This window comes from Lissotriton vulgaris, unplaced genomic scaffold (genome assembly GCF_964263255.1).
Source record: "Lissotriton vulgaris unplaced genomic scaffold, aLisVul1.2 SCAFFOLD_867, whole genome shotgun sequence".
Classification (NCBI taxonomy): Eukaryota; Metazoa; Chordata; class Amphibia; order Caudata; family Salamandridae; genus Lissotriton; species Lissotriton vulgaris.
Window position 1 is genome coordinate 137,526 of NW_028249106.1, and position 26,984 is coordinate 164,509.

General features: G+C 49.3%; 1 protein-coding gene across 1 annotated transcript in view; it reads left to right on the forward strand.

Moving 5' to 3' along the window:
• The window catches only part of PPP1R12A (protein phosphatase 1 regulatory subunit 12A), a gene marked incomplete at its 5' end in the record, with an annotated part of 839,509 nt that overhangs the window by 124,331 nt on the left and 688,194 nt on the right, over nt 1-26,984 (forward strand). The window contains 3 exons of the mRNA XM_086950257.1: nt 20,954-21,039; nt 21,156-21,313; nt 21,859-21,986. Of these exons, the coding sequence (XP_086806383.1) occupies nt 20,954-21,039; nt 21,156-21,313; nt 21,859-21,986 (372 nt within the window). The remainder of the gene's footprint in view (nt 1-20,953; nt 21,040-21,155; nt 21,314-21,858; nt 21,987-26,984) is intronic.

The window sequence follows — 26,984 nt, forward strand, 5'->3', positions numbered from 1 at the left end:
ACATTTTATTTTTAATTTTTGAGGGGGCTGCATAGCCCCCCTCCTCAGGCCACTTAAAGCCCCGTGGACCCCATCCCCGGGGCCGGCCTACATCTTTTTTTTTTTTTTTTATTTGTAGAGAGGGGTCGTGTCCCCCCCCCCCCTCCTGGGCCACTTCTGGCCCCGGGGACATCATCCCCCGGGGCCTTGCCTTCCTCGTTGGGGGCTGTGGGGGTGTCCCCATTCCCTCATGGTCCCTGCCGGCACCCCGCATCCTGTGGGAGCCGGCATTGCTTTTCTGCTTGGGGAGCAGCTAACTTTCTGCTCCCCATGCAGAAAAGCAATCTGCTTTGATTTTTGAAATAGAGAGCAGGTTTCCTACTCTCTATTTTAAAAACCAAAGCAGTTAGCTATGGTAGGGTGGGAGCCGCGAGGCTCCTGCCCTACCATAGCAAACCGCAGTGTCCAGGGGGTAGGCACCCCAGGACATTGCAGGAGCCGGCCCTGGGGGGTGGCGGTCCCCAGGGCCATCAAGGGCTCCAGGAGGGGGGCCACGTGACCCCCCTCCAAACAGTTGGGGGTCCCCCGGGCTGTATTGTCAGTCACGGATCCCCTTATTTTGAATTAGTGCCCCGGGGAGGTGGTGGTCCCCGGGGCGTGTGGGGGGGGGGGGGGTGGCTTGAGCACCCCCACACAGGTTTTTTTTTTATTGGTTTTTTTTTTAAAAGAAGCCCCGGGGGTGTCGGTCCCCGGGGCTGAGGGGGGGCCGTGAGCCCCCGCGTACATTTCGTGGAAGCCCCGGCTGGTTGCGGTCCCCGGTGCTGTGGGGGCCTCAGAGCCCGCCGCCCATAATTTAGTAAAGCCCCGGTGGGTGGCGGTCCCCTGGGCTGGGGGCCCCTCTGGGCACCCCTTTACAAAGAGTCCATTGCCCCCGGGATTTAGCCCCCCCGGGGGCTAAAAAATAAATAAAATATATGCAATTTTTTTTATCGGCAGAGTAAGCGTATCATACGCGCATCCCGCGATGTAAAAAAAAATGTTTTTTTGGGCCTTGGGGGTCCTTGTGGGACCCCGTAAGCAGGCCTAGGGGTTCAGGGTGTTTCTACCCTGCCCCCTTTTCGCGTTTTTCCCGTTTCTTTTTCTGTTTTCTTGTGCCTCGGTTCTACCGAGGCACAAGATGGCTGCCAACACTTCCTGGTTTGGAGTGTTGACAGCCAATTAGCATAAAGCTTGTGCTCGGGAAGGTACGCGTACTGTACCCGTACCGAACTTCGTCTATAGATATATTTATGATTTTACTTTTGATTTTCTCAGGAACTACTGAACGGATTTACACCATTTAAGAAAAAGCGTAATCTGCGAACCAAACTCTACCTTTTTGCCAAATTTGGTGTAATTCCGCTCAGCAGTTCGGGCTGTAGCCATGTCTAAAGGTCCCTATGTAAAATTGCTAGGGGAATACACTTTTTGGGAACCCCCCTTTTTTCTCGGCCCCCGCTTGACGAATCACCCCCAAACTTTCAGGGAAGGAGCGGAGCGCCACATCTTCTTTGAGAATTTTGCGAAGATTTGCCAACCAGCACCAAAGTTATTCCAAATAGAATGTTGCGGATTTCCTATGGAAAGTAGGTCCTAACTAATATATATATATATATATATATATATCGAAAACAAATCCTGACCGCCAATGTCACAGCGGAACAAAGCAGGTGCGGACCTCTTTCCCCAGAATTATTTTCGTTCAATGACGAGCCACGAGTACACAGATTTGTGTGAGCAGTAGTAAATTTATTGCATTATCTTAGGACGGCTGTCCTCCATGACGCGTTTCGCTCCGCGGACGGAGCTTGATCACAAGGACGCGGCACTCCAGATTTTGGTGATATTTTAGCTTCATTTATTTTCAAGAGGCTCGAACAAAAAAAAAAAAATTAAGCTAAAATATCACCCAACTCTGGAGTGCCGCATCCTTGGTGTAAAATTGTTTTCTGGCCCATTATCCGGCCCCTACGCAGAGCACCAGTAGCTGAGCGCATGGAGTTCTGAGGGTCACATTGTTTACAATGTATATATACAATTATAATTCTTCAATCGAGCATCGTGGCGCTGGGATCACACGTCCTGATCAGGTCACTGGAAACCGACATCTGGCAGTTGATCCCGGTTTCCAGTCGAAGTGTTGGTGATCTGCACAAGTGAGGTGGAATCATCATCAGCAGACGGTCATAAGCAGTCTGTCTGGGCCCAGTCTCTACATTCAGATTGATGTTTGTTGAGTGTAGGAGGCTGCCTTAGTATATGGTGTACACTGATTTAAGTGAAACCCCTTGCACTAATCCAGACATTTATGCTGATTTTAGTGGTCTTAGAGAACCATAGAAAGCTCTCGAAGTGGTAGCGGTCAGGCTTAGTCCAGGACTGTTAAGCAGTTTGTTTTACCAGAACTAATCATGTAGTGTATGATAAATGAAAAAGAAACACACAGTGTAGTTATAAAAATAAGTATTTTTTATCATACACACTCACTGGTATATCTCCTACCCGAGATATCAGTGCAATACACAAAATTTCAAATGTAACCAGGTAACCACAAATACAATGTGGTCTCCAAGGGGAGACCAAATCATATACTAAAGGAGTGGAATGCTGAGGGCGCTAGAGGGCGCCGAGCAAGATGGCCGCACGTAAGTGAGGCTCCGCCGAGACCATCCAACATTTGCTCATTTATCCTGTATAACTCGCCTAACCGGAGCCCCATCTACAAGCCGCACACCACCCGCTATCTCTGGGGATCCGATGAGGTGATTTCTGCCTGCCGGAAAGCTGGTGCGACCTTCTCCGAAGCCGAGCTGTCCCGCGCTGTGTGCGCGCCTGTGGAGAACCGGCCTCCCATCTTGAGCCCGCCCTGACGCCGACCGGACTGGGGACCTCCTCCGCTGCCTACGGAGGGAGACCGGAGTTAGCGGCGCCCGGTGCCTGGGGCAGCGGCGCTTGTGTGGATCACGCTGTGCGGCACTTGGAAATCGGACGGCCGGTCCCGGCCCTGTTGGTTGCGGTGAGTGGGGCGGGGGTACTACGCGATCCCGGGGCTGCGGAGGCGGCGCTGGGCCGCGCGAGCTGTGGCTGGCGGGGTTGCGGGGGGGGAAGCCTACATACCGGCGGAGTGGCGGTGCTGCGATCCCGGGTTGACTGAGAGGCCGCTGGATGAGCTTTCTCCGCATACGCTTGGCGGCTGGGGGCATAGACATTTTGGCGCACTTTCGCCACCAGGCGCCATTGCCGCTTCTATCCCAGGCTGGGGATAGCTGAGGGGCCACGGTAACGTACTTTGGCGCTGGGCCGCTGGTGTGTGCTTTAAGACTTCTTGGGGCGCCCTTCACGATCTCCCTCCTATATAATTGCGGTGCCTTGGCTAGGGTACTGCACTGATCGCCGCCATGGGAAGGCCGGAGAGAAACTTGCCGAAGATAACGTTTGACACCAAAAAAACGGCGCTCACGTCTTCACAGGCGCCACCTGACTCTGAGCAAGGGGGGGCAGTTGGGGGCACCCCGAATTTAGAGTCTACATTGGTGGCCATGCAAAAAACCCTACAGTCCATCGAAGGCACCTTGGAGTCGGTTAATCATCGCCTTGACCAAATGGCAACTCAATTCGACCGCCAAAACGAGCGGATGGGGGAAGTGGAGCAGAGAGTGTCCGCCACGGAGGATGGCCTTGCCACGGTCACGACTAAGGTGTTTAATATGGAGAGGGTGTTGGCGGTCATACAGGCGAAGAATGAGGAGTTAGAAGGGAGGTCCAGAAGGAACAATATACGCGTCACAGGCCTGCCGGAGTCCACAAATGTTGGCCGGATGGAGGACTTCATGGAGCGTATGCTGCTGGACGTTTTTGGGGCGGACCAGTTATCTCGCGTCTTCATCGTGGAACACGCCGTTCGCTCCCTGGCGAAGCGACCTGTGCCTGGGGCGCAGCCACGTCCTATTATAGCTCGGATCCTGAACTATAGAGACCGGGATACTATACTGCGCCTTGCAAGGGAAAAGGGCACCATTGAGTACCAAGGTAACAAACTGGAGTTCTATCCTGACTTTACCATGGTGGTGCAAACGGCGCGCAAAGAATTTGCCACAGTGAATCAGCTCTTGCGCAACGAAGACATCCAGTACGCCATGTTGTATCCTGCACGGCTTCGGATAGGGCCTCCGTCAGACAACAAAATCTTTTCCTCCCCCAAGGCGGCCATGGATTACGCCAAAAAGCAGAAAAAACGTAAAAGAGACTCAAATGGGCATCGGGATGGGGAGGATGATAGGCAGGACGAGGTTGCTTAACTTGTTGCACACAATCCACAGAGCGCGAGGCGTAGCCACGATGTCCTGATCTGATACACACTGTCTGCTCTCCTACTTGTAAATACTGCCCATCCCTAAAGCGACCGGTTACCTGGGTTATTAATTGGCGTCCCCGCGCATGTTGCTGCGTGATATCCATACTGGCCCGTATTATCGGTATTTGCTAAGCAATGCGTGCTATTGACTGGGCCATGAATCCTACAGTAATTGTTGGGACCTAGCTTGGTTGCTACGGCCGAAGAGGGATGTACACACATACTGTGATATCTGCATGTGACACTGTCCACATATGTTGGCGCCTCTGCTGAACCATGAGTGTATAGATAAGAATCATATGGTGGTGTATTGATATTTGACTGCTGTTTGTTTTTCCTATGACCATGCAGATGGGGTGAATGGGTTGGGGTTGTTCATTATTGAGCATGGTCTGCACTCTCGTTAGTTCTCTGATGGGAGTTGTGTGCCGCTGCGCCCCCAGATATGGGAGTTCCCCACATACAGTTGTTTGCAATGTTGGGGTTTGTAAGGGGGGGGGGGGAGGGACGGCTTTGGCAGGTTGGGCATGCTGAAGTGGGTGGAGGGATGGGGGGGGGGGTTGCCGTTTTGGGTAGGGTTGCTGTATTTCCTGGTCATTGGTGGGGGATCTGAGATGACTAAAAGATATTTGGAACATTGTCGGTATATGTACGGTTTAACTTGCAATGAGGTTCATGACATTTCTGCATTGCTGGGTGGAGGATACTGGGTTGTCGGGAAGGAGTTGGGAGGTGTCCACTGCCTGCTGGGTAGCTTGAAGGTCTGGAAGTATGGATAGGGGGGGTAAACTCACTTGTATTACTTGGAATGTTCGGGGATTGAATCGACCGCAAAAGACTAGACAGATGCTTGCGTCCCTGAATAGGCATGGTGCACAGGTAGTTTTTCTACAGGAAACGCACCTTCGGGGAAGGGCGGCTGAAATTGTGGGTAAGCAGTGGGCGGGGGTACGGTTGGCTACGGCCTATTCATCTTATGCACGTGGGGTGATGATCTTGATTAAGAGAAATGTACCATTTGAAGTGCTCCATGAGGAGATTGATCAGGAGGGTAGATATATCATTGTGCAGGGTAAATTGTGCGGAACGCTGGTCACCCTTCTTAATGTATACGGGCCGAATGTGGATGATCCTGACTTCTATGTTACACTTTGGAACAAAATCTATATGCTTCCCCCGTCGGCTGTACTCTGCGGAGGAGATTTGAATGTCACGTTGGATGTTGGACTGGACAGGAAACAGGATAGGTCTTGCGCCCGAAAGAAAGCTGCGGATGCGGTTTGTGACGGTATGCATGGACTAGGGTTGTTGGATGCCTGGAGATTGAGGGACCCGAGCAGACGAGAGGGAACATGCTACACGTCGGCGCATGATACATGGTCGAGATTGGATTACTGGCTGGTGACTCGTGATGTGAGTGGATGGGTACTGGATGTGGAACATCTACCTCGTACGATCTCTGATCATGCGCCGGTTCGACTGGTGATGCACTTGCCGACACATGCACCGGCTCCTTTTACTTGGCGCCTATCCCCTGGTGGGTTATCTGATCAGGTACTGCGTGAGCGATTGCGTCAGATTATTGAGGAGTTTTTCACCAACAATGTGGGATCTGTTGACAATATGAGTACGGTGTGGGAGGCCTTTAAGGTGACTGTGAGAGGGGCGTGTATTGGCCTCCGATCAGGGGTGCTTACGTCACTGAGGGACTCCATGGCCAGGTTGGAAAGAGAATTGTTGGTCCTGGAACGACAGATGGAGGAATGTTCGGGGGAAACATTATTAGCCGAAATTAGATCGAAAGTCACTGAATATAAACGAGCTGGCGGAGCAGGAGGTGAAATTCCTGTCCAAACACACTAGAGCTAGATATTATGGGAAGGGGGTAGACCGGGGAAAGGATTGGCGGACCGGGTGAGGGATCCCTGGGCGCGTCACTGCACTGTGCAAGAAATAGAAGACGGTAAAGACGTAGTGACTAGCACGGAGGGTATTCTGGCTTGCTTCACAAAACACTATGCACAGCTGTATGAGCACAGGGACACAGCAGATGAGGAGGAAATAAATAGGTACTTCGAGGACATCGCTTTGGTATGGTTATCGAGGGGGCAACAGGAATTCCTTATGCATCATATCACGGAGGAGGAGTTTAGAGAGGCAATAGCTGCTCTCCCGAATGGTAAGGCAGCCGGCACAGATGGTTTGCCCTCTGAATTCTATAAAGAATATGCAGATCAGTTGCTACCACACCTGGCGATGGTTCTGGAAGAAGCGGTTGACTGCGGCCAGCTGCCAACCACAATGAGAGAGGCGCTACTGGTAGCGCTGCCTAAGCCGGGATAGCCCCCGAATAAATGTGATTCGTATCGCCCTCTCTCCCTCATGAATACAGATGTAAAAATAATAGCTAACGTTTTGGCCACGAGACTACGCTTACTCCTCCCAGTCATGGTACTGCCGGATCAATCGGGATTCGTACCTCTCCGGTCCACTACTCATAATCTGAGGGCTCTGTTTGCTCTGCTACATCTGCATAAGCCGGAGCTAGCTGCGGTGGCTGTCATGCTTGACGCTGCCAAGGCCTTTGATTCGGTGGCATGGAGATATATGATAGCCATACTACACCGAATGGGGGTGCCTTTTTTTTTTTTTTTTTACATCGCTGGTAACTCACCTATACACTGAGCCCATAGCGAGAGTGAGGGTCAATGGTCATGTCTCTAGCCCATTTCCGGTTCAGAGGGGGACGAGGCAGGGCTGCCCTCTCTCGCCCTTGCTTTTTGCTATTGTGATGGAACCACTGGCCTGTATCTTGAGGCAGAGGTATGCAGAGGCGGCACTAAAGTTCCCTCTCAGGTCTTTGGCAGTGCCCATGTATGCTGATGACATGGTCCTTTATTCGCCCTTGCTTTTTGCTATTGTGATGGAACCACTGGCCTGTATCTTGAGGCAGAGGTATGCAGAGGCGGCACTGAAGTTCCCTCTCAGGTCTTTGGCAGTGTCCATGTATGCTGATGACATGGTCCTTTATGTGCGCGAACCTGCTCTACACCTAGAAGCCATACTCCGAGAGTTTATCAAGTTTGGCCGTCACTCCGATCTGACCATTAACTGGGACAAATCTGTTGTGTTGCCCCTCACGGATGCTACCCACCAGATTCCCTTCGAATTTCCGTTGGAATGGGCGACAGAGTCAGTTCGGTATTTGGGCATCTGGGTGCACAGGGACATCCAAGAAATTATAAGGGCTAATTATGGAGTGGCCATCTCTAAGTTGGAGGATCAGGTGGCGCGTTGGACACGACTCCCTCTAACACTGGCGGATCGAGTATCTTTAATTAAAATGGTGGTATTGCCGAAATTCCTTTATCAACATCCCTGTCCCGCTGAAATCGCACTTCTTTGCCAGGCTAAGATCCCTACTGATTACTCTAACCTGGGCTGGTAAGAAGCCTCGTGTAACATGGGAGGTACTGACCAAGCCATACGAGCTGGGGGGCTTTGCTGTACCAGATATGAAGTTATACTATTTGTGTGCGCAAGCACATTTCGCAACCTACTGGCTGTATGCTCCTCCATATACTCCGCATGTAGCACTTGAAGCCAGTGCTGTTCTGCCGAACCCGCTGAGGGCCATGATAGTTAATGATCATTCGGTGTTTGATAAAGGAGAGGTTGACACAGTGAAATCCACGGCGACCGCCTGGCGGGAACTAGGCAGACGAGCAGCCAGTTCGCGCTTGCTATGCCACTTCTCTATCACTCAGAAATCTCGGTATCGGGCGAGATTGGAGGTTTACAGATTCTGCAGGGAGCTGGGTTACATACTATGGGGGACCTCTTCCCTGGGGCCTCGTTCCTCTCCTTACAGGCTATGACAGACCACTCGGCTAATGCAGTTATGTCTACCTTTATCTACGTCAGGCTTCGGGCTGCTGTTCATTCTCTATATCCTACATACCCGGAGGAACCGTTGACGCTCGAAGCCTTGCAATTGCTTTACACCACTACGGACAGGGCTAAGTTGCTTTCTAAACTGTACCGAGCTGCGCAGGAAGATGAGGGGGGTGGCGCGGTTCTGGCCAGGGCTCGATGGGATAGGAGTCTCCCAGAACCACTGGGTGATGATGAATGGACCGAATGTTGCTCGATGACTGGGGGATATGTGGCCAATGGCAATTTTCGTCTTCTTCATTATAAGTTTGTGCATCAGTGGTACTACACGCCGGTCCAGCTGGTTCGGTATGGCCTTCGAGTGACTGCTCAGTGTGTCCGGTGTGGAGAGGATGACGCTGATTATGTACATCTGGCCTGGGGATGTTCACGTGTGTATGCCTTCTGGCAGGCTGTCTCTGAGGCGCTCACTGCAATGACGTCGACTGAGGTTGTGTTGGATGTGCGCCTATGCCTCCTGGGAATAGCCTCTGGTATATCTGCGAAATCGAGACGTTTCATTGTGTTGGCGCTCCAATTGGCTAAACGGAGGGTTGCTATGGAGTGGGGGGGGGGGGAGAAGAGCACCTGATGTACAACTATGGCTGAATGACATGGCGTACTGCAGAGATCAATTGAATTGTTACTATGAGGGACTGCCAGCGAAGGCACGACCATGAGATATATGGGCTCCGTATACGCAATATATGCTTTCCCTAGCTGATGATGATAGCGCCAGGAGTGGGAGTACCGGATCGTTGGATGAAGGGGGTGAACCTGAGTGAGTGTTTCCCGCGAAAGTGAATGCTGTGTGTCATGCTCAGCCCGAGTGCTCCACGTGTCTGTCTAGGGGGTCCACATGGACCTTGAGAGTTTATCACAGCCCAAATGCCATTTGTGTACCTGCTATTTCTTGTAAGACGATGGGAGTACTTACCAAAGACTGTATGCCCTTCTGATAGCTTTCTTGCCACTCGCGGGTCGCGTGTATCTTTGTCCTTCTACCTCAAAGACTCGGAATACTCACTAGGACCGGGAACCAGGAATGACCAGGTGGGAGTTGGGGATTGTTGTTACTTGAGTTTGTTTAAAAAAAACTGTAAAATGATACCGAGATTCCATAAGGGCGATATGGCTGCAGTCTTATAATGGACAATGAACATTACCTCTTGACGACTTGGTGTGCCTTTCCATGTTGTGCCTTTCTATGCTGTGCACTTGTGCTAATAATGACTATTTGCGAATTCAGCTACTTCAGCTGGTACACTGATTGCGGCCGGCCCTACCAGTGGGTTGTAGGCACACCGCTGTGTATATGTATTATGTGCAATAAAGGTCTACAAAAAAAAAAAAAAAAGAAGTGGAATGCGAACTGCAACCAAAGTCAAGATTTGGACCAGAAGACTCAGGAGAGCTGGCACTCTAAGGAACCACCGAGGTAAGTACCCAGGAACCCCACGGAGGCTGTGTGCGGAGTGGAAACACAGCCGCATACTCAATGCAAGTCAATAGCAGGGGTACAAGGGGGAGGGCTCAGGTCACTAACGAAGACAGGGTATCCGGCCTGCCGATGTGTGCCGGACCTTGGGTGTTGGTTGAGGCGTAATGGGCATTTGGGCATTGACATTATCCCCATTACAAGCAGTATGGAGTCTCTTGTGCTTGGGGGAGAGAAGGGGAGTAGGTGCCCGGCGTTTCTGTTCAATGCGGGGACGGAGAGGGCTGGCCGAGGTGGGGGGAGGCCGTCCGTGTCACAAGGTGGGGTAGACCATAGGCCCCAAACCAACGGGAAAAATAGGGGAGTGAGTATATAGGCGGCAGGGGAGAGGATCGGGGGTAGGGAAGGAGTGTATAGGGGGAAGGGAAGGAGGAGTCCTATATCCCTGGCGTAGTGGTGCACCCAGTGCGCAGATGTACGGCATCAGGGGGAAAGATCCATATCCATATGCCCTGCGGGGTCGGGAGTGGGGGGAGGCAGTGGTATGAATGAATGAATTTGAATTTGTAGAGCGCGACTAAACCCATAGGCATCAAGGCGCTAAAAGGTGGTACAACTGTTTGATCAGAGGATGACAGGGAGCGGGCTACAGGTAGGCTTCTTGAAAGAGCCAGGTCTTGAGTGCTTTGCGAAAAAGGGCATGGGAAGCAAGACCCTTAAGGTCTCAGGGAGAGTGTTCCAAAGTCTGGGTGCGAGAAATCGGAAGGTCCTTCCGCCCCATCTGGCCTTGAATACTCGGGGAACAACAAGCAGATTTTTGTTGGCGGAGCGAAGGGCCCTACCGGGAACATAGTGGGACACAAGTAAACGGATATCTTCGGGCCCAGTCCCGTTGAGGGCACGGTGCGTAAGGCAGAGGGCCTTAAAATTTATCCTAGCCTGCATGGGGAGCCAGTGCAGGATCTTCCTGATGGCAGAACCTGAAGAGTACTTTGAGGCATCCACGACAAACCGGGCCGCTGCATTTTGCACAATCTGAAGGCGTTGGACCAAGCCGTTGTTAATGCCTAGATAAAGTGCATTGCAGTAGTCCAGCCTGTAGGCTATAAGAGCCACTGCGACCTGTTTGCGTGCTTCTAGAGAGAGATAGTGAGTGATTTTTCTTAAAATCCTAAGGGCACCACAGCAGGTGGAAACTGTCCTGCTAACCTGTTTATCAAGGGAAAGAGTGGTGTCCAGGATAACACCCAGGTTGCGGGCAGAGGAAGATGGCGTAGGGCAAGCGCCAAGGGCAGGGGGCCACCAGTCCATAGACCAGGTCTCATGTTTGCCTCCAAAAATGAGGACCTCGGTTTTCTCCCCATTCATCTTGAGGAAGTTCTTGACTATCCAACCAGCGACCGCCTCCATACAGTTTTTAAAGTTAAGAGCTGTAATGTTCACAGATTGTGTTATGGAGACCATGATCTGTGTGTCGTCGGCGTAGGAAAGAACTTCTAGCCCAAAGGACCTTACAAACCTGGCGAGTGGGGCCACGTAAACGTTAAAAAATGTGGGGCTCAAGGAGGAGCCCTGGGGAACCCCACACTTCACAGGCTTGATTGGCGAGATGAAATCGCCCAGCTTTACCCTTTGCTTCCGTTGGTCAAGGAAGGATGTAAGAAGGCTGAGTGCGGGACCATCAACTCCCAGCTTACTGAGGTGGCTAGCTAAAATGGATGGAGAGAGGGTGTCGAAAGCCTCCGTTAGATCTAACAGCACCAGTAAAGTTGTCTGGCCACTGTCGTCCTTGGCCCGAATGCTGTCAACAACCACGGTAAGTACCGACTCAGTGCTGTGTGCCCTCCTGAAGCCATGCTGTAAAGGGTCCAGAGAGCTGGAACTGTCGAGGAAGGCACTCAAATGATGGTTAAGGTGTGCCTCCAGGAGCTTAGCGGGGGCAGGAAAAAGGGAAATTGGACAGAAGTTTTTTAGGGTCCCAGGGTCCAGAGTGGGCTTTTTCAGCAGGGGCTTGATAATGGCCATTTTCCACGTAAGGGGGTTAACCCCTTCTGAAATAGCCAAATTCATTACCTCTACAAGGGGGGGCAAAATTACCTGCCTGCATTCTTTCAAGATTTTCAAGGGACAGGGGACAAGCGGGGATCCGGATTTGAGCTTGTCCAAAAGCAGGCTAAGGTGGTCGGGGGTGAGGGGGGGAAAGTGGGTGAGATGACTGCGAGGTTCGGTCACCTGATTCTCCAGAGTCACTACGAGTGGAGCAGGGATCGCTGAGTTGAGATTGAGGGCTTCCAAGTCTGTGTAAATATCCATGATCTTAGTATGGAAAAAGGTGGAAATCTGATCACACAGATCTTGGGAGGCTACTATAGGGTCGGTTGACTGAAGGAGGGATAAGGTGTTAACTATTTTAAACAGGTCTCTGGGGGAGGTAAGTGAGTCAGTTAAATTGGAAAAATGTGCCTTCTTTTCTGCCAGCACTGCCGCTTTATAGCCCTTGAGGAGGGTTTTGTGTTTGTCCATTTCTATGGGGTCCAGGTGTAATCTCCATAATCTTTCTTGCCTCCTACATCCCTGTCTAAGTGTCCTAAGGGAATCTGAGAACCAGGGGGCCGAAGGCCGCTTCCTGGCTGAGTAGTGTTGCTAAGCCGGAGCAAGGAATTCAACGGCATCCGCCAGAGTGTTAGAGAGCTCAAGAGCCGCAGCGTCGGCATCCTTTATTGGCAGGGGCATACATTTGGACAGAAAGGGAGTAAGTGCACCATTGTCAACCTTCCTAAAATTCCTCCTCAATTCCCACTTGTTGTGATCCGGCTGGGGTCCAGTGGGAGGGGGAGGTACGAATTCAAGGGGAACGGCCAAGTGGTCAGACCAGGGGAGGGGAAAACCAGTCAGGAGCCGGGGGTCATTAGTGAATTTTCCATCAAGGGTGTGCCCAGCTGAGTGGGTCGGGCTACCCACTAACTGCAGCAGACCACAAGAAGCTAGGGAATCCAACAGATGGACGGTCTCGGAGGAGTTGGAGTTTTCCAAATGGAAATTAAAGTCCCCAAGGATAGTTAGGTTGGTGGTGTCGATGTAGGGTTCCAGGATCTTGAGGAGTCCATGACAAAAAGCGGACCTGGGGCCGGGGGGTCTGTAGATCAGGATCCCTGAAAAGGAGGCTGTGGTAGGAATGGAGGAGGGAATACAAAGAGGGGGATAGAGGGGGGAGATGAGAAGAGGCCGCAGGTGGGAATGGGTGTCCGAGAGGGAGGCTGTGGAAGCCAGGGATCAAGCCTGGCTCAAGGTGGGATGGGCCTATATCACTGTGTCAAATGATAGGCTGTCCTCTGTGCCTGGTTGTAATGTGAGGGGGGGAGAGCCAATGTCGGTGCGGTCAGCTTTAGGGAGCATCTAGAGGAAAAAGGAGCCCATGTCGGGGTGAACACCTCCGTCTGTTCTTGCATGCCTTGTAGGCATTCATAGGACACCGTCTGTATCATTGCCACCATCCAGGCTTTCTGAGAAGGGGGTCTGGGTGAGCGCCTCTGGCGCAGGATGCAGAGCTTGGCTGTGGACAGTGCAGTGTGCAGGAGGCAGTGTTGCAGTCGGGATAGAACAGGGGTGTGTCTAAGATAAAGTAGGAGGATATTGGGAGGTGTGAAGGGGATCTCGAGGGGCATGCACATTGCCAGGGTGTCCCCTACATTGGTCCAGAAAGATTAAATTGAAAGGCAATCACTTTGGATGTGGGTGAGATTGCATTGGGTAGCCGAGCACCTCCAGCAGTTAGAGTGGGGTAGGAGGTCAGCACTTCATAATTTTTGTGGGGTCCAATTCCTCTCATGGAGCGTCTTGAACAAGCAAAATTTCAATCAAGCTTCCCGGGCGCCTTTATCAGGGCTTCAAGAACCTCAGGCCAGTCCTCTTGCTTGAGGCTGATCTCAAGGCAGTCCTGCCACTTGATGTGGAGGCTAAAGAAGAGGGGCTGTTAGAAGAGGTGGTTTGTGAGTGTGCTGTAAAGCCCCAGCACCACTGTCCGATGTCGGCAGCATGTGAGCAGGTATTTCACCCCGGGTGAGGATGACCAGGACCATGGTCGGGGGGGCCCAGGCTGCGCCACAGGCAATATTGCACTTGCAGCTATTGCCAGGCCTGTCGTGGGTGGAGGCCAAATTCCTTCCTGAGGTGGTTACAAGGTTTCAGGTCTCTGTCCATCAGTACCTGGTCTAATGTATGTATGCCCGCTTCAACCTACTGCGACCAGCGGAGGATCGGGCATCAATACACAGCTGTCCTTGCCTCCCAACGTCACCCTGTTATGTAGTCTGTGATCCACTCCGAAGAGGCGGTGCTCACGGAGCCAGACTTAAGGCATGGCTTGCAGCACTGGGTGACGGTGTGAAGGTTGGGGTGTGGGCCCCATAGAGAAGGCAGAGTCAGACGTGAGAAGTGAAAGTTTGGTACGAACCCATTGTGGGTGTTCCGGGGTACCCTGCAATAAGTAGGCAAGTTGAAAAAGGTATAGGGCCTAAGAATAGTGTTCCACTGACCGTAAACCCAGGCCGCTGCAGGAGCGATGCTCCATAACTTTGGCTGGAGTTGGTCGGGCCGGTTGGATGCCCACACGAAAGCTGGGATCCGGAGTCAATGAGACATAGCATGGTCAGTTGCACCGTTACTGGGAGCATGCCAAGCGTGTAGGTAAAGCGCAGCAGCGTAACAATCCGCACCGCCTCTGCCTTACCCCTCATAGAACAGGCATTTGCATTGCAATAGGTCCCGCATTTATGAGAGTTTGAGCTATTGGCATTGTAAATGACAATGCCTTTCATGTAAGTGTTGAACAGATAAATCAAAGGAATTGTCATTTACAATGCCAATAGCTTAAACTCGCAAATGCGAGCCCTATTGGATTGCAAATGTGTGCTATAACATTTTTAAAAAGCATTAGGAGAGAGCGTGTGCTGCCTACAACAGCAGGCAGGACAAAGCTAATTGAGAAAATAGTGCTTAGAGGCTGTAATTAAAGCCTATCAAGCAACAACACATGGTGCCCCATGGGAGGTTACAAAATCTGACAAGGCGGTAGTAAGTAGGGACTACTAAGGCTTTTGACTAAGCAGTTGATATGCAGCTCCTGTTCCTCGGACAACCAGGCGCCGCCGGTGGAAAACTCCCCACAATGGGCGCCCCAACCGGCCCTGCTGGCGTCTGACTCTATCACCAAATCCGGAACCAGGCCAAAGATCGCCCGACCATTCCAGGCTTCCATATGGGCGAGCCACAAGGCCATTTCCTCCTTCACTTCGACCGAGAGGGGAACCACCTGATCGTAAGTCAGTCCCCGACGGAGATGATGCGCCTTGAGGTGTTGAAGGGCCCGATAGTGAAGGGGCCCCGGAAAGATGGCCTGGATGGAGGAGGAAAGTAGCCCCACCACCCGGGCAATCTGGCGGAGAGATGTGTGGGATCTCGAGATCGTCTGACGCAAGATGTGGCGAATCTTTCCCATCTTCTTGGAAGGTAGACTCAAGTTGCACTGCACCGAGTCCACGGTAAAACCTAGGAACACCACTGTCTGAGAAGGAGAAAGAACCGACTTTTCCTTGTTCAGGACAAACCCTAGCCCCTGGAGCAGAGACACTGTCTGCCGAAGTTGAAGGATTAGCTTCCTGGGACATTGTGCCATCAACAGGATGTCGTCTAAATAGACAATCATCTGAACTCCTTGGCCCCGCAAGTGTTCCACTACCGGGTGGAGCAGCTTGGTGAAGCACCAAGGTGACGAGGAAAGCCCGAATGGAAGGGCAGTAAACTCGAAAACCTGGCCCATCCACCGGAACTGAAGAAAACAATGATGTGGGGGGTGAATAGGAACCACCAAATACGCATCTTTGAGGTTCAGCCGGACCATCCAGTTGTTGGGCAGTAGCACGTCCCGCAACAGATGGATACCCTCCATCTTGAAATGTCGGTAAACCAACCAGCCGTTGAACTCTTTGAGGTTGATTACTGGCCGCTTGCCACCATCTGCCTTTTCCACCAGAAACAGATTGCTCAAAAACCCGGCAGGTTGTTGTGTTGAACGACAAATGGCACCTTTACACAGCAAATCGGAGACCTCCTTGTCGACCAACTGTGTGTCTGCATGAGAGAAATCGATAGGGTGTGGAGGCCTGCGTTGGTGGGGCCGATCGTAAAATTCAATGCGAAATCCGCGGACAGTCTGTAAGACCCATGTGTCCGACGTGATCGCGGCCCAGGCCTCCGGAAACAAGGCTAACCGCCCCCAATGCGGACTTGGTCCTCTGAAATAACACTCACCGTTTTAATTGTTTCCAGCGGTGTTCTTGAATCCACCTCGGCAGCGGAAGCGTTGGCCCCTGGTGGGGTAGAAGGTATTGTAATTGGTTAAGGCATTAAATTGACCTCGCCCGGAGCCTTGATTTCTGTTGCCAGACTGCTGTTGACCGCCACGGCCGGTCGCGCTGCCCCACCGCGACCGGCCCCCCGGGAGAAACGTTGCTGGAAGACTTTCTTAATGCTCGACTAAGCCCTATCCAGGGACGTAAAGGTAGAAACAAACTTCCCTAGCTCTTTTATGAAAGGGTCCCCAAAGAGTCCCCCTTGGGCCACCGCCCCCGCCTCAGAGGAGGCCAAGTCGCCCAGTTTCGGGTATAGTTTTATCAAGAGGGACCTTCGACGCACGGTCGAGAGGGCACAATTCGCATTCCCCAGGAAAATTACCACTCTCTGAGCCCAATTGGACAATACGTCCGGGGAAATGGACACTTTAGCCTCTTCCTCCATATCTAGGATTTTCGTGATAGGCCCTATGGCCTCCAAAAGCTTGTCCTGACAGGAACGCCAGGATCGATCGATCCCCTTGCGAGGATCTTTAATGAACTTCGCAAGAAAGGTGGCCATCTTAGGATCCAACTCGGGCGTAAGGGCCACTTTGCCCGCCAACGTAGGTCTAGGACACTCTCCCCGCAGACAACTCCTTGCTTCCTTTTCCAGGGGCTTGCTGAGGCGTCCTGCGACGAACTTCGCCACCTTCTCCCCAGGGGTCCAGGCAGCCGACCGCGGATGCATTATTTCATCCGGATCCAGCATGCCCGAACTATCCTGGGGCAATTCGGCGGCAGAGCCCGAAGGCCGCCAAGAACGCACAGACCCATTCTCCTCATCCATGTCTGCCGGTGACATACCACCCGAGGATGAGAGTGCCATACCTATGGACCCCGAAGGGCTCTTCCGGTTGGTGGAGGCACAGGGGTAGGCACGGTCGCCTTACACAAAAAAGCGTCACGCAAAAGCTCAAAGGCGTCCCTGTCCACACCCTGCGCCGCCCCAGAAACCCCTTCCTTACACACCTTCTTAGGGGCAGGGGGGGGGTCACTGCCCGCTGGGGCTGCCGCAGTGCCAGCGACCCCTAAATGGGCCTGAGTCACCCTTTCACACTCCTGCATAATGCGGGCAGATAGGCACTCCTCCATAGGTCCTACAATTTCTTGTACACCGCAGTATATAGAACTATCCACCGCACTATAGAATTCCTCATCCTTCAAATACTGATGGGATTCTTCCTCCTCATAATATTCCTCCTGATCCATGACAATACACCCTCCGGCAGACCTACTACCCTCTAGCAAGGAAAGACTGCTGGACACAAGATCAGGGCCACAGGCAGGAACCTGCGCAAATCGTGGGGCAGGCCGAATCTGCAACTTTGGTCCCGGTGGAACCGGAATAAGGGGGGAGGGACACCAACCCCACAGCGTGCAGACCCTCAAGTGGACCGGGTCAATGCCACCTCCCTGCGCGCTGAAAAGTAGAAAAATATGCAGGATTTTCAACAGGCGCCCCAAAAAACGCCCGCAGGCGGCAACGTGGTAAAACCGCTTTACTGACCCCCAGCGGGGCGTATCAAGGGCAATAGGGTGGAATACAGACTCAGGGAGCCCCTGAGCGTAGTGGTGAGGCGGCAAGGAAGGCTCCGGCGGATCGTTTACCTCAGCACGGTTCTCCTGAAGAGAAAACCGCGCTGAGACCAACGAGACGATCTGGCGCCCCCTAGCATCCGGAGGAGGCCACGAAACCAGGGAAATCGCGTAAAGAACCGCAAGAGTCCATTAGGGGCTCTGAAAAGGAAAACAGAGCAAGCAAACAGTATACAAAGCTGTAATATTAAGACAACCAAACGCTTTGTAAGGTAAAACACTCAAATAACCCCAAAATCTCAACAAAATGAGGAGATGAGGCAAAAACCACTTAACTGGCTGCGAAGCAGCGAAGAAAGAGGAAGTGGTCACAGGGAGGACGTCCTACCTAGCTGTCATGGACATCGGGGAAGGACTATGCTGTGGGATGTCTTGCTGTATATCATGGGACTTGTAGTTTTTCTGAAAAATATAACTGTTGTTGTAGCCCTTATCCTTTGTTCTGAGGTTTAGGGCTCATGTTATGGCTTTTTGGCTGCTGTGTGTTGTATAAAATAAACAGCGAAGAAGGGAAAAAGCATAATCAGAAGCCTCCGGTCCTGACATAGAATCTGTGGTAGGGGGGAGGACAAAGAGGCATTGATCTAGTCCCAGGCCCAACAGTTCACGGTCTCTGTGATCCCTCGCCTCTGTGTGCAAAGAACCTCCAGGCAGCCTATCCGCTCGGGCTCCGTCCTATGTCATGCGGGGGGTGGGGGTCCGGGGGCGGTATACTCACAAGCTCTGGCTGCCTCCAGTGGGTACCTGGCATAAGGGTATGTGGTGTCTTCATACGTTCTGTGGCAGAGGCCGCCTCGGCTGCAGGTAACTTCTCTGGTTGGACCACCCGATGGCGGTGGGTTGCAATATCATGGGGTAGCAGGTACTACTCTGATCCTGGATCTGGGCAGAGGAAGTAGGTAGGGGTCGGGGTGGGGCACAGTAACATTGTCCTGGCGGTGCACCCCTTTTCGTGCTGCACCCCGTGGGTCACTTACTACCGGCCACATGGTTTTCTGGAGCATCATGGAATTTACTGGCTTGTTGTGAGGTCCAGCTGGCAGGGGAGCTGTTCCTCGAGTAGGTATGTTGGATGAGGGTAGGGTCCACTGATGGGCTCTGGTGAGGTCCGTATCGGGTGGGGACATAAGTGTGTGGTACGCCGCCAGGTAGCAGGTTGCACTACCCTGCAAACCGGCCTTTGCTGCCGGCATAATCATCAGGGCCGGAGAGTCCCAGGCGGTGTGTCCGGACCCTTCCGTAGTGCCCTATGTGTAATGTGCATGACAGACACGGTGGGGGTGTAGTTTCATTCAGGCCCCCACCGCTCTGTTGGTGAAAGCTGATTACGTCCTGAAGTGCTGGCTGGGCAGCTTGGAGAGGCCTCTTTTGGTGCTGTGGGCTGCAGCTCCTTATGCAGAGGATATGGCAGGTATGGTGGGGGTGCAGCGGTGATTCACGCTCCCACTGCTTCCAGTGGAGAAGCGGTTGGCATCGGTAATTGTCAGCGAAGCGAGCTGCTGACGATTGGCCCAGCCAGGCTTCTCTTGAAGCTGTCGAGCGCTGTGGAGCCCACGACGTAGGCCCTGTTCACCCCATGCCATGCGGGACCAGGATAGTAGGTCCGCAGGCTCAACGCTGACGTCCGTCACCGTTGCAGTGCTGGTGGTGGGAGTTGCATTCGGCAGTAGAGGCGAAGGGAACAAGTTCGAGTAGTCTCCGTGTGATGAGAGACGCCACATCCACCTTCCAGGTCCCGTCCTCGCATGGGGTTCCTGGATCAAGCGGCCATCTCCGTTAGTGGCCACACCACGCCTCTGATAACTTGGTTTCATACGCCTTTATCATTCTTACTCCATATAGTGAACGCACACATGAGCAGTTCGCTGTGCCACCCCAAACTCTCTGAAAGAGCACTTTTAGTATTTGGGCTTCATATCCCTTATCTCATCTGCAGTTGTTGTAGTGTCCTGCCAGCCCAAGTACTCGCCAATACCCACGCCACACACGGAGAGTAGTTTTACATGTCTTTATTCCACTCCGTGAAAGTCCGAACTCCACATTCTAAACCGGCCTTCAACTCATTTCTCCAATGCTTATGACACAGGTTTGCGGCGTTCAGTGGGAACCAAAAGAGTTCCAGGGTTCATTTATTTACAATACACTATAACAGCATTACATGTGCTTCAATCAACACCATGTCTTTCTGTGCGGGAAGGCATTCTGTCACACAATTATGCCCTGTAGACACATTTAAAGTATTCTTTGATTCTGTATTTAATTGTAGCCTATCAAGCAGCTTGTGTTATGATGCATACAGAGGCTTCTTACTCATAAACTATCATCTTTTTCCTTTCTACAGAGGAAAATGTTTTTGAATTTGCGATTTTTGTGTTTTGATGATTCTGATGCTTCCTCTTTTATTGCCTTAGCGGCATCATGCAATAATCTGTTGCATTTGTGCACTTAATCCTGTTTTCCAAAGTAAGATAGTGCATCCAATGATGGCTCAGCTTCGTATGAGCCACAATCTCTATTTTGTTTCTTATTGAATGTTTGTGAGTGATTGCATGTTGCAGTGCAGCACGGACTGTTTCAAGCAGGCAACTGTGTCAGTATTAATGTGTTGTATTTATACAATCTTTTTTTGTATCCACCTCAATTGCTTGGTAATTTGCTGAGTTATAGAAGTTTGAAAGCCAGAGATCCTCACAGTGTTATACAATGCCTTCAATTACTTTTTAAAGTACTGCCTGTCTTATTGATCTTAAGTTCTGCTCTGCATGTATCTTTATTCCAGTTGAAATGGCTAATTTGCTTACCTGCAACGCAAGCAAGATCTGGTCATGGGTAACATGGTTCAATCTTAATATCGGCAGTAGTCAGTGTGGTCCTCCTAGTCAAAGCCTCGTTCCGTACATTCTTAGAGGTTGTGGTACTCATTTACCAAAGTCCCCCAATTTTCTGCTAGTTGAGACATAGCTGTGTGACGCATATTCGGTTTCATTTATTTTATCTTTTGTTGACCTTTTACCCAATGCAGCTTGTCAGTGTGGCACACATGCCTGTGATTTTCATCTTCTTGTAATTTATAACTGGTCATTTGAAACGTAAGTATTTTATAGGAGCGTGACCATTGAAATTGTCCATGCATTTTTTAATATATCAATGATCCTTTAAACTGTTATGGTGGAATCAATATACCAATACAATAATTGACAACATTTCGATTTGTTTTTTAAGCTTCTTGCAGAAAAACGGGAAAAAAAATCACCTTTAATTGAATCTTCAACCGTGGAAAACAATCAGCCACAAAAGCCATTAAAGAAGTAGGTAACTCATTAATTAAAATTTCTCAAATGTCACCAGTTGGCAGTTAAGTATCATGTGGAATTGTGCTAAATTTTGAATGCTAATCTTTCACCTTGCAATTTTTCTTTTCTAGTAAAGAGGCACTAATAATTGAACAAGAAAAGAATACACCCAGTATTGACTCCCATGAGCAAGAAAAGGCTGATGATGAAGAGGAAGGAAAGAAAGATGAATCCAGTTGTTCTAGTGAAGAGGAAGAGGAGGAAGATTCTGAATCTGAAACGGAAACTGGTTAGTCCTACACAATTTAATCTGAAAAATTGAAAGACTTGTGAAATACTTATTTATATAAATATATTTTTAGAGAAAGCTAGTTATGTGAGTTAAGAAATGTTAGCTCCACACTTACCTTTGGAATATTAACATGACACGTTGTAAATACCTCACCATAGCCTCTCTTACCAGATGCCAGGACAGCTAATTGCCGCACCCTTTTACTCTTCACCTCCGATAATTCTGGTTCAAATGGAGCTTAAAGAATCCTTTTACCGTAACACGGGCAAGATGTAGGAAGCTATTGGCATGTTAAACTGCATCTCATTGAAGGAAATACAGTTTAGAAATGTGTAGTGGAGACAGGCGTTACATGATCTGTCTTTATGGGGTCTTACACAGGACAAGTTTTACATTAATCAGCGCTCGTGCTAAGAGAATTGAGTACAGTTAACAAATTAAGGGATCCATAGGTCAGTTTGCCCTGGCAATACAACCACTTTAAGAAAGTCTGGAAAAACAAGATTTATGTATTTATCTGTAACATTTAATTTTAATTTTAGATAAAATCAAACCATTGGCACCTGTGAGTAGCACCACAAATAACAACAGTGCACTGCTATCTCCTGTTGTGGTTTCAGCACCATCAGTGCCCACTGGACAGGTCACTCCTATATCACCTGTTAAAAAGGTAAGACCATGCTAGTTACTTTTATTTAAAATCCACTACTCGTTTTCTCTTGCATGTTTAATGTTTTGGCATGCATTTGGTGCCTATGAAATACCGGCAGTGGGATACTTTCGACAATTGTGTACAGTTTAATAAAATTTTGTTTTTATTGCATTCATGATGTGCTTTGCATTTAGAATATGAAATATGACAAATAACTTTCTGAAGATTGACTAGCATCACATCTTTCACTGATGCTTGATTTATTTGTATTTTTAGTACAGTATTCAAAAATATTTTTGAAAAGGGTATTAGATGAACACTGCATTAAAGAGATGGAGTGATCAGCTAAGGTCTATTTTTGTCAATCATGGTGCTTGTATACTGCCATTTATTGCTGCGTTTAAGTGGGAATTATTTTTCAATTTAGCAAAATCATAATTTTAGGGGAAAGCAGTGGGGAAAATAAGAAAAACGTTTGCCTAAATCCAGGATAATGTGACTGGTTAAGACAGTCTGAATCTCAAGCAATGTTTATTTCACATATTGGGCAATCAGTCTTAAGAACACAAGGTTCAAGGCGTGTGTGCTGTAGATACACATGCTTTGCATACTGCTGCCATCTAGTGTTGTGTCTGGATGTTTTCAAGTTGCTTTTCTTTGAAGAAGTCTTTTCCAGTCACTAGGTAAAGTGACTCCGCCTTTCGGTGATAATGTGCTTGGGCATCGACTCCATTGTTAGATTGTTTTCTTTCCGCCATCAGGTTCGGACGTGGTTTGCAGCGCTCAGGGTCAAAACTGTTCTTTGGGATCCCCTCGGTGCGCAACCCGCTTTACCCTCGTCTTGTATTGTTTTGTGTGTGTTTAACCATTCTCTGTGTGTCGAAAATATAGGAAAGCTCTGTCTGGTATCGAAGAAATCGTTGTCGGCCTTCGGACCTGTAGACTTACTCTGTTACTTATTAACCAGTCTTCTGCAGATGGAAGGGACTCTGTTTCTATTTTTGTCCCTGGTACCATTCCAAGTATCCGCACACCGACCTGCATAAAGTCTGCAACTTGTGCCTCTCACCGGAGCACAAGGAAGGAGATTTCAACACTTGTCGAATTCTCCGATCGTAAAAGACTTGGTGGTACCATCAGGCTTGATGAAGGGACATGCAGCTGCGGAACATTGAACACAGCCCGGATATCTTCGGAAAAGATGCCAAGCAGTCATAAATGAAGGCGTAGGCACCGGAAGAGCAGGAGGCCTTCTCTATTCAATAATTGGACTCGGAAGTGGAGATTGAGTTGGAGTCTGAAAAAGTTCCTTCGGGACAGAGTGCCTTGAGTAATAAAGCCCCTTTGACCCCAGACTTTCTTCCACCAAACAAAAGGTGTCTGGGTTACTACTGCCTGTTGGCCATGGTTGGTGCCAAGAGACTGTTTCCAGTGCCCTGCCCTCAGGCTCGTCACCGAAACATACAATCCGGCTCGGGCCTGAGCTGAGACAATACCCATTCAGTTCCGAAACACTCCAGATTGAAAGGAAATAAGAACCAGCTCACTACCGAAAATGTTGGTGCCAAAACAAAAAAAGGCTGCCTTAAAACTACAAGAGCAGATTTTAGAAAAAATTAAAGAAAAGCTGGATCCCAAACAGAAGAAGATTCACATAAATTCCGATACTGGACGCATAACCGCTAAACCAGTAATTCCTCCAAAAAGGAAGGCAGACTCTGAATACAGAATCCCTCTGAAGGAAAAACTGGACATGGCTACCAGCCCTATTAACATTCCACAAAACCCTCCACCTTCTTCACCAATTCCCATTACACCAGATATAGATCCTTTACACATTACACCATCAGGTTCTCCTAACACAAATCCTGATTTAGGAGAGTATGACGATAATTATAATCAGCCACAACCTGATCCATGGGATGACTATACTATAGACCTGCTACTAGATACAGACCCTGATCAAACCCAACAAAACCTTCCACACCTGATGATAATACTGCATATCACAAATTAATCGCTAGAGCAGCCAATTATCACGGCGTACATTTACACAAGGAATCACCAGAAGATGATTTCTATTCAAAAACCTTAGGAAACGCACACAAAACAACACAAATGTTGTCTATGTTAAAAGTTCTGAAGAGGCATACTGATGATATTTTTAAAGACCCAGTTAGAACATGTATATTAATCCCTACCATCCAACCTGGTTTTTATTTGGGGTCAGTTCTCTTTGGATTCCTTGGTGGTCTCTAATGCCCATAAGAGGGCAAATTCACAAACCTCAGGAGATGCACCACCTCCAGATAAAGATTCCAACCTAATAGATGCATCAGTGAAGAGAGTAGCTGCTTAATCAGCCAACCATTGGTGTGTAGCTAATAGGCTAGGTGTTTTGTCCAGATGCGAAAGAGCTCACTGGGATGAAATTAAATAATTATTGCAATATCTCCCAGAGGAACACAAAAAAAGGGGGCAGGAAATAGAGCCGGAAATAGAGCCGGAGGTGAAACATTTCTAATTACTCTATCAGGTGTGCATTAGATGCTGAGGATACTGAAGCTAGGGGAATCAACACTAGCATTCTGCTAAGACGTGCCTGGCTCAGAATTTCTGGTTTCAAACCAGAAGTTCAGCAAACCATTCTTAATGCACCCTTTGATAAAGAACACCTCTTTGAGCCTCCAATCCCTTGAAATACAGAAGTAGCAACATCTATGGGAACACTTCAATCTCCTTCTGCCAGAGGTTCCTTTTGTCGCTCCTTTTTCAGAGGGTACTCCAAAACTAACACCACAGATGCAGCCGCATCTTCATACAAAACACAATCATCACCCTCTAGAGGCTTTCACCAGGGTGATTATAAAGAGAACAATTTTGAGGGAAGAAGTAGAGGTACACCACCACGCACCTCCCAGTCCACTAACGAGCAGTGACTTGCTAGTACTCCCCTCCACCCATTCATCACCGGTCGGAGAAAGATTACAATGCTTTCTTCCCTTTTGGCAATCAATAACATCAGACAAATTGTTTTGGGATATTATCCAACATGGTTATTGCCTGGAGCTTACCAGCAACCCTCCCAATATTCCACCTCACATTCACAAACTCTCACCACAATACCAACAGCTCCTCAAACAAGAGATACAAGCTCTTCTAACAAAAGGAACTATAGAACCGGTTCTCTTACAACATCAAGGATCAGGGGTTTACTCACTTTACTTCCTAATCTCAGAACATTAAATCTATTCCTACTATCAGAGCACGTGCATGTGTTTACCCTTTAACAAATGCTTCCACTTCTACAGCAAGGTGACTTAATGTCCCCACTAGACTTAAAGGACACTTACTTCCATATTCCTATAGATCCAGCACATCGTAAATATCTCAGATTTGTGATAGCAGGAAATCACTATCAATTCATAGTACTCCCATTAGGAGTGACTACTGCACCCAGAGTATTTACAAAATGTTTGGCAGTTGTAGCAGCTCATTTAAGACAACAGCAAATTCATCTCTTTCCATATCTGGATGATTGGCTCATCAAATCTAACGCACAGCAAAGGTGTCTACAATACACTAAAGCCACCATAAACCTCCTTCATTAATTGGGATTTACAGTCACTGCACAAAAGTCTCATCTTCATCCCTTAAAACAGCAACCATATCTGGGAGCAATGATGAACACTTATACATTGCTAGCATCTCCCAGTACAGCCAGAATTTAAAATGCTCTAACTTTATTACCACAGTTTCAAAACAATACCTAACAGTCAAAACTTTCATGCAACTGTTGGGGATGTTGGCATCATGCATTGTAATGGTGCCTCATGCAAGGTTACACATGCGTCCTCTACAGGAATGCCTAACACGTCAGTGGAATCAATCACAGGGTCAATTCACAGATCTAGTGTTGGTAGACAGCCGCACTAATCGCTCTCTGCAGTGGTGGAATGCACAAAAGGGCGGCCCTTCATTGACCCAATTCCACAAGTCTTACTAACAGCAGATGCATCCCACAGGTTGGGGTGCCCATCTTCAGCATTTAACAATTGAGTGTTTATGGAACTCCAAATACAAAAGTCTCCACATCAATTACTTGGAGCTTCTAGCTGTTTACCTAGCACTAAAAGCTTTTCAACCTCACCTGGTAAGGAAAGTTGTCTGAGTCCGGACAAGGAATATGACAACTATGTACAAAAACAAGGGGTGGGAACACCCTCTCTACAGTTGTCACGCTTCTCAGACCGTTTAGGCAACACATCACAAAATGTATCTTCTGGCGGAACACCTTCCAGGCATCAACAACCAATTTGCCTACCTCCTCAGCAGGATGCTGCAACAAGTACACGAATAGGAACTTCATCCCCAGGGTCTCCTTCCATATTTCCAGAAATGGGGGTTTCCACAGATAGATCTCTTTGCCACAGAGAGAACTCAAAATGCTCAACTTCGCATCCAGATTTCCACACCATTTACCCAAAGGCCCCATGGTTGAACTGGTCAGGGATATTTGCTTATTCTTTGCCGCCTCGCCCTCTCCTTCCATCACATTGATTCTAGTTGCTACCACATGGGATAGTCGACAATGGTTCACCACACTACTAGACCTGTCAGTGGTTCCACACCAAAAGCTGCACCTCACTTCCTACCTTCTCACACAGACCCTTGGAGAAATCAGACATCGAAACCCAAGGAGCTCAATCTAGCGATCTGGCTTCTGAAGTCATTGATTTTGGATACCTATACCTACCACCAGATTGTATGTCAGTTCTTAAAGAGGCAAGGAAACCTACCACTAGAGCATGTTATGCAGCAAAGTGAAATTAGTTTGTTATATATTGTAATAATAACACAATTGATCAATTAGATGCATTTATACAAAATATTATTTTTTACCTTTTGCATCAGCAGCAAGTTGGCTTAGGCTACACATCAATTCGACTACATCTTGCAGCAGTAGCTGCGTATCTAAAAAACAGCAACATTTATCCCGATTTGAAGTTCCTGTGA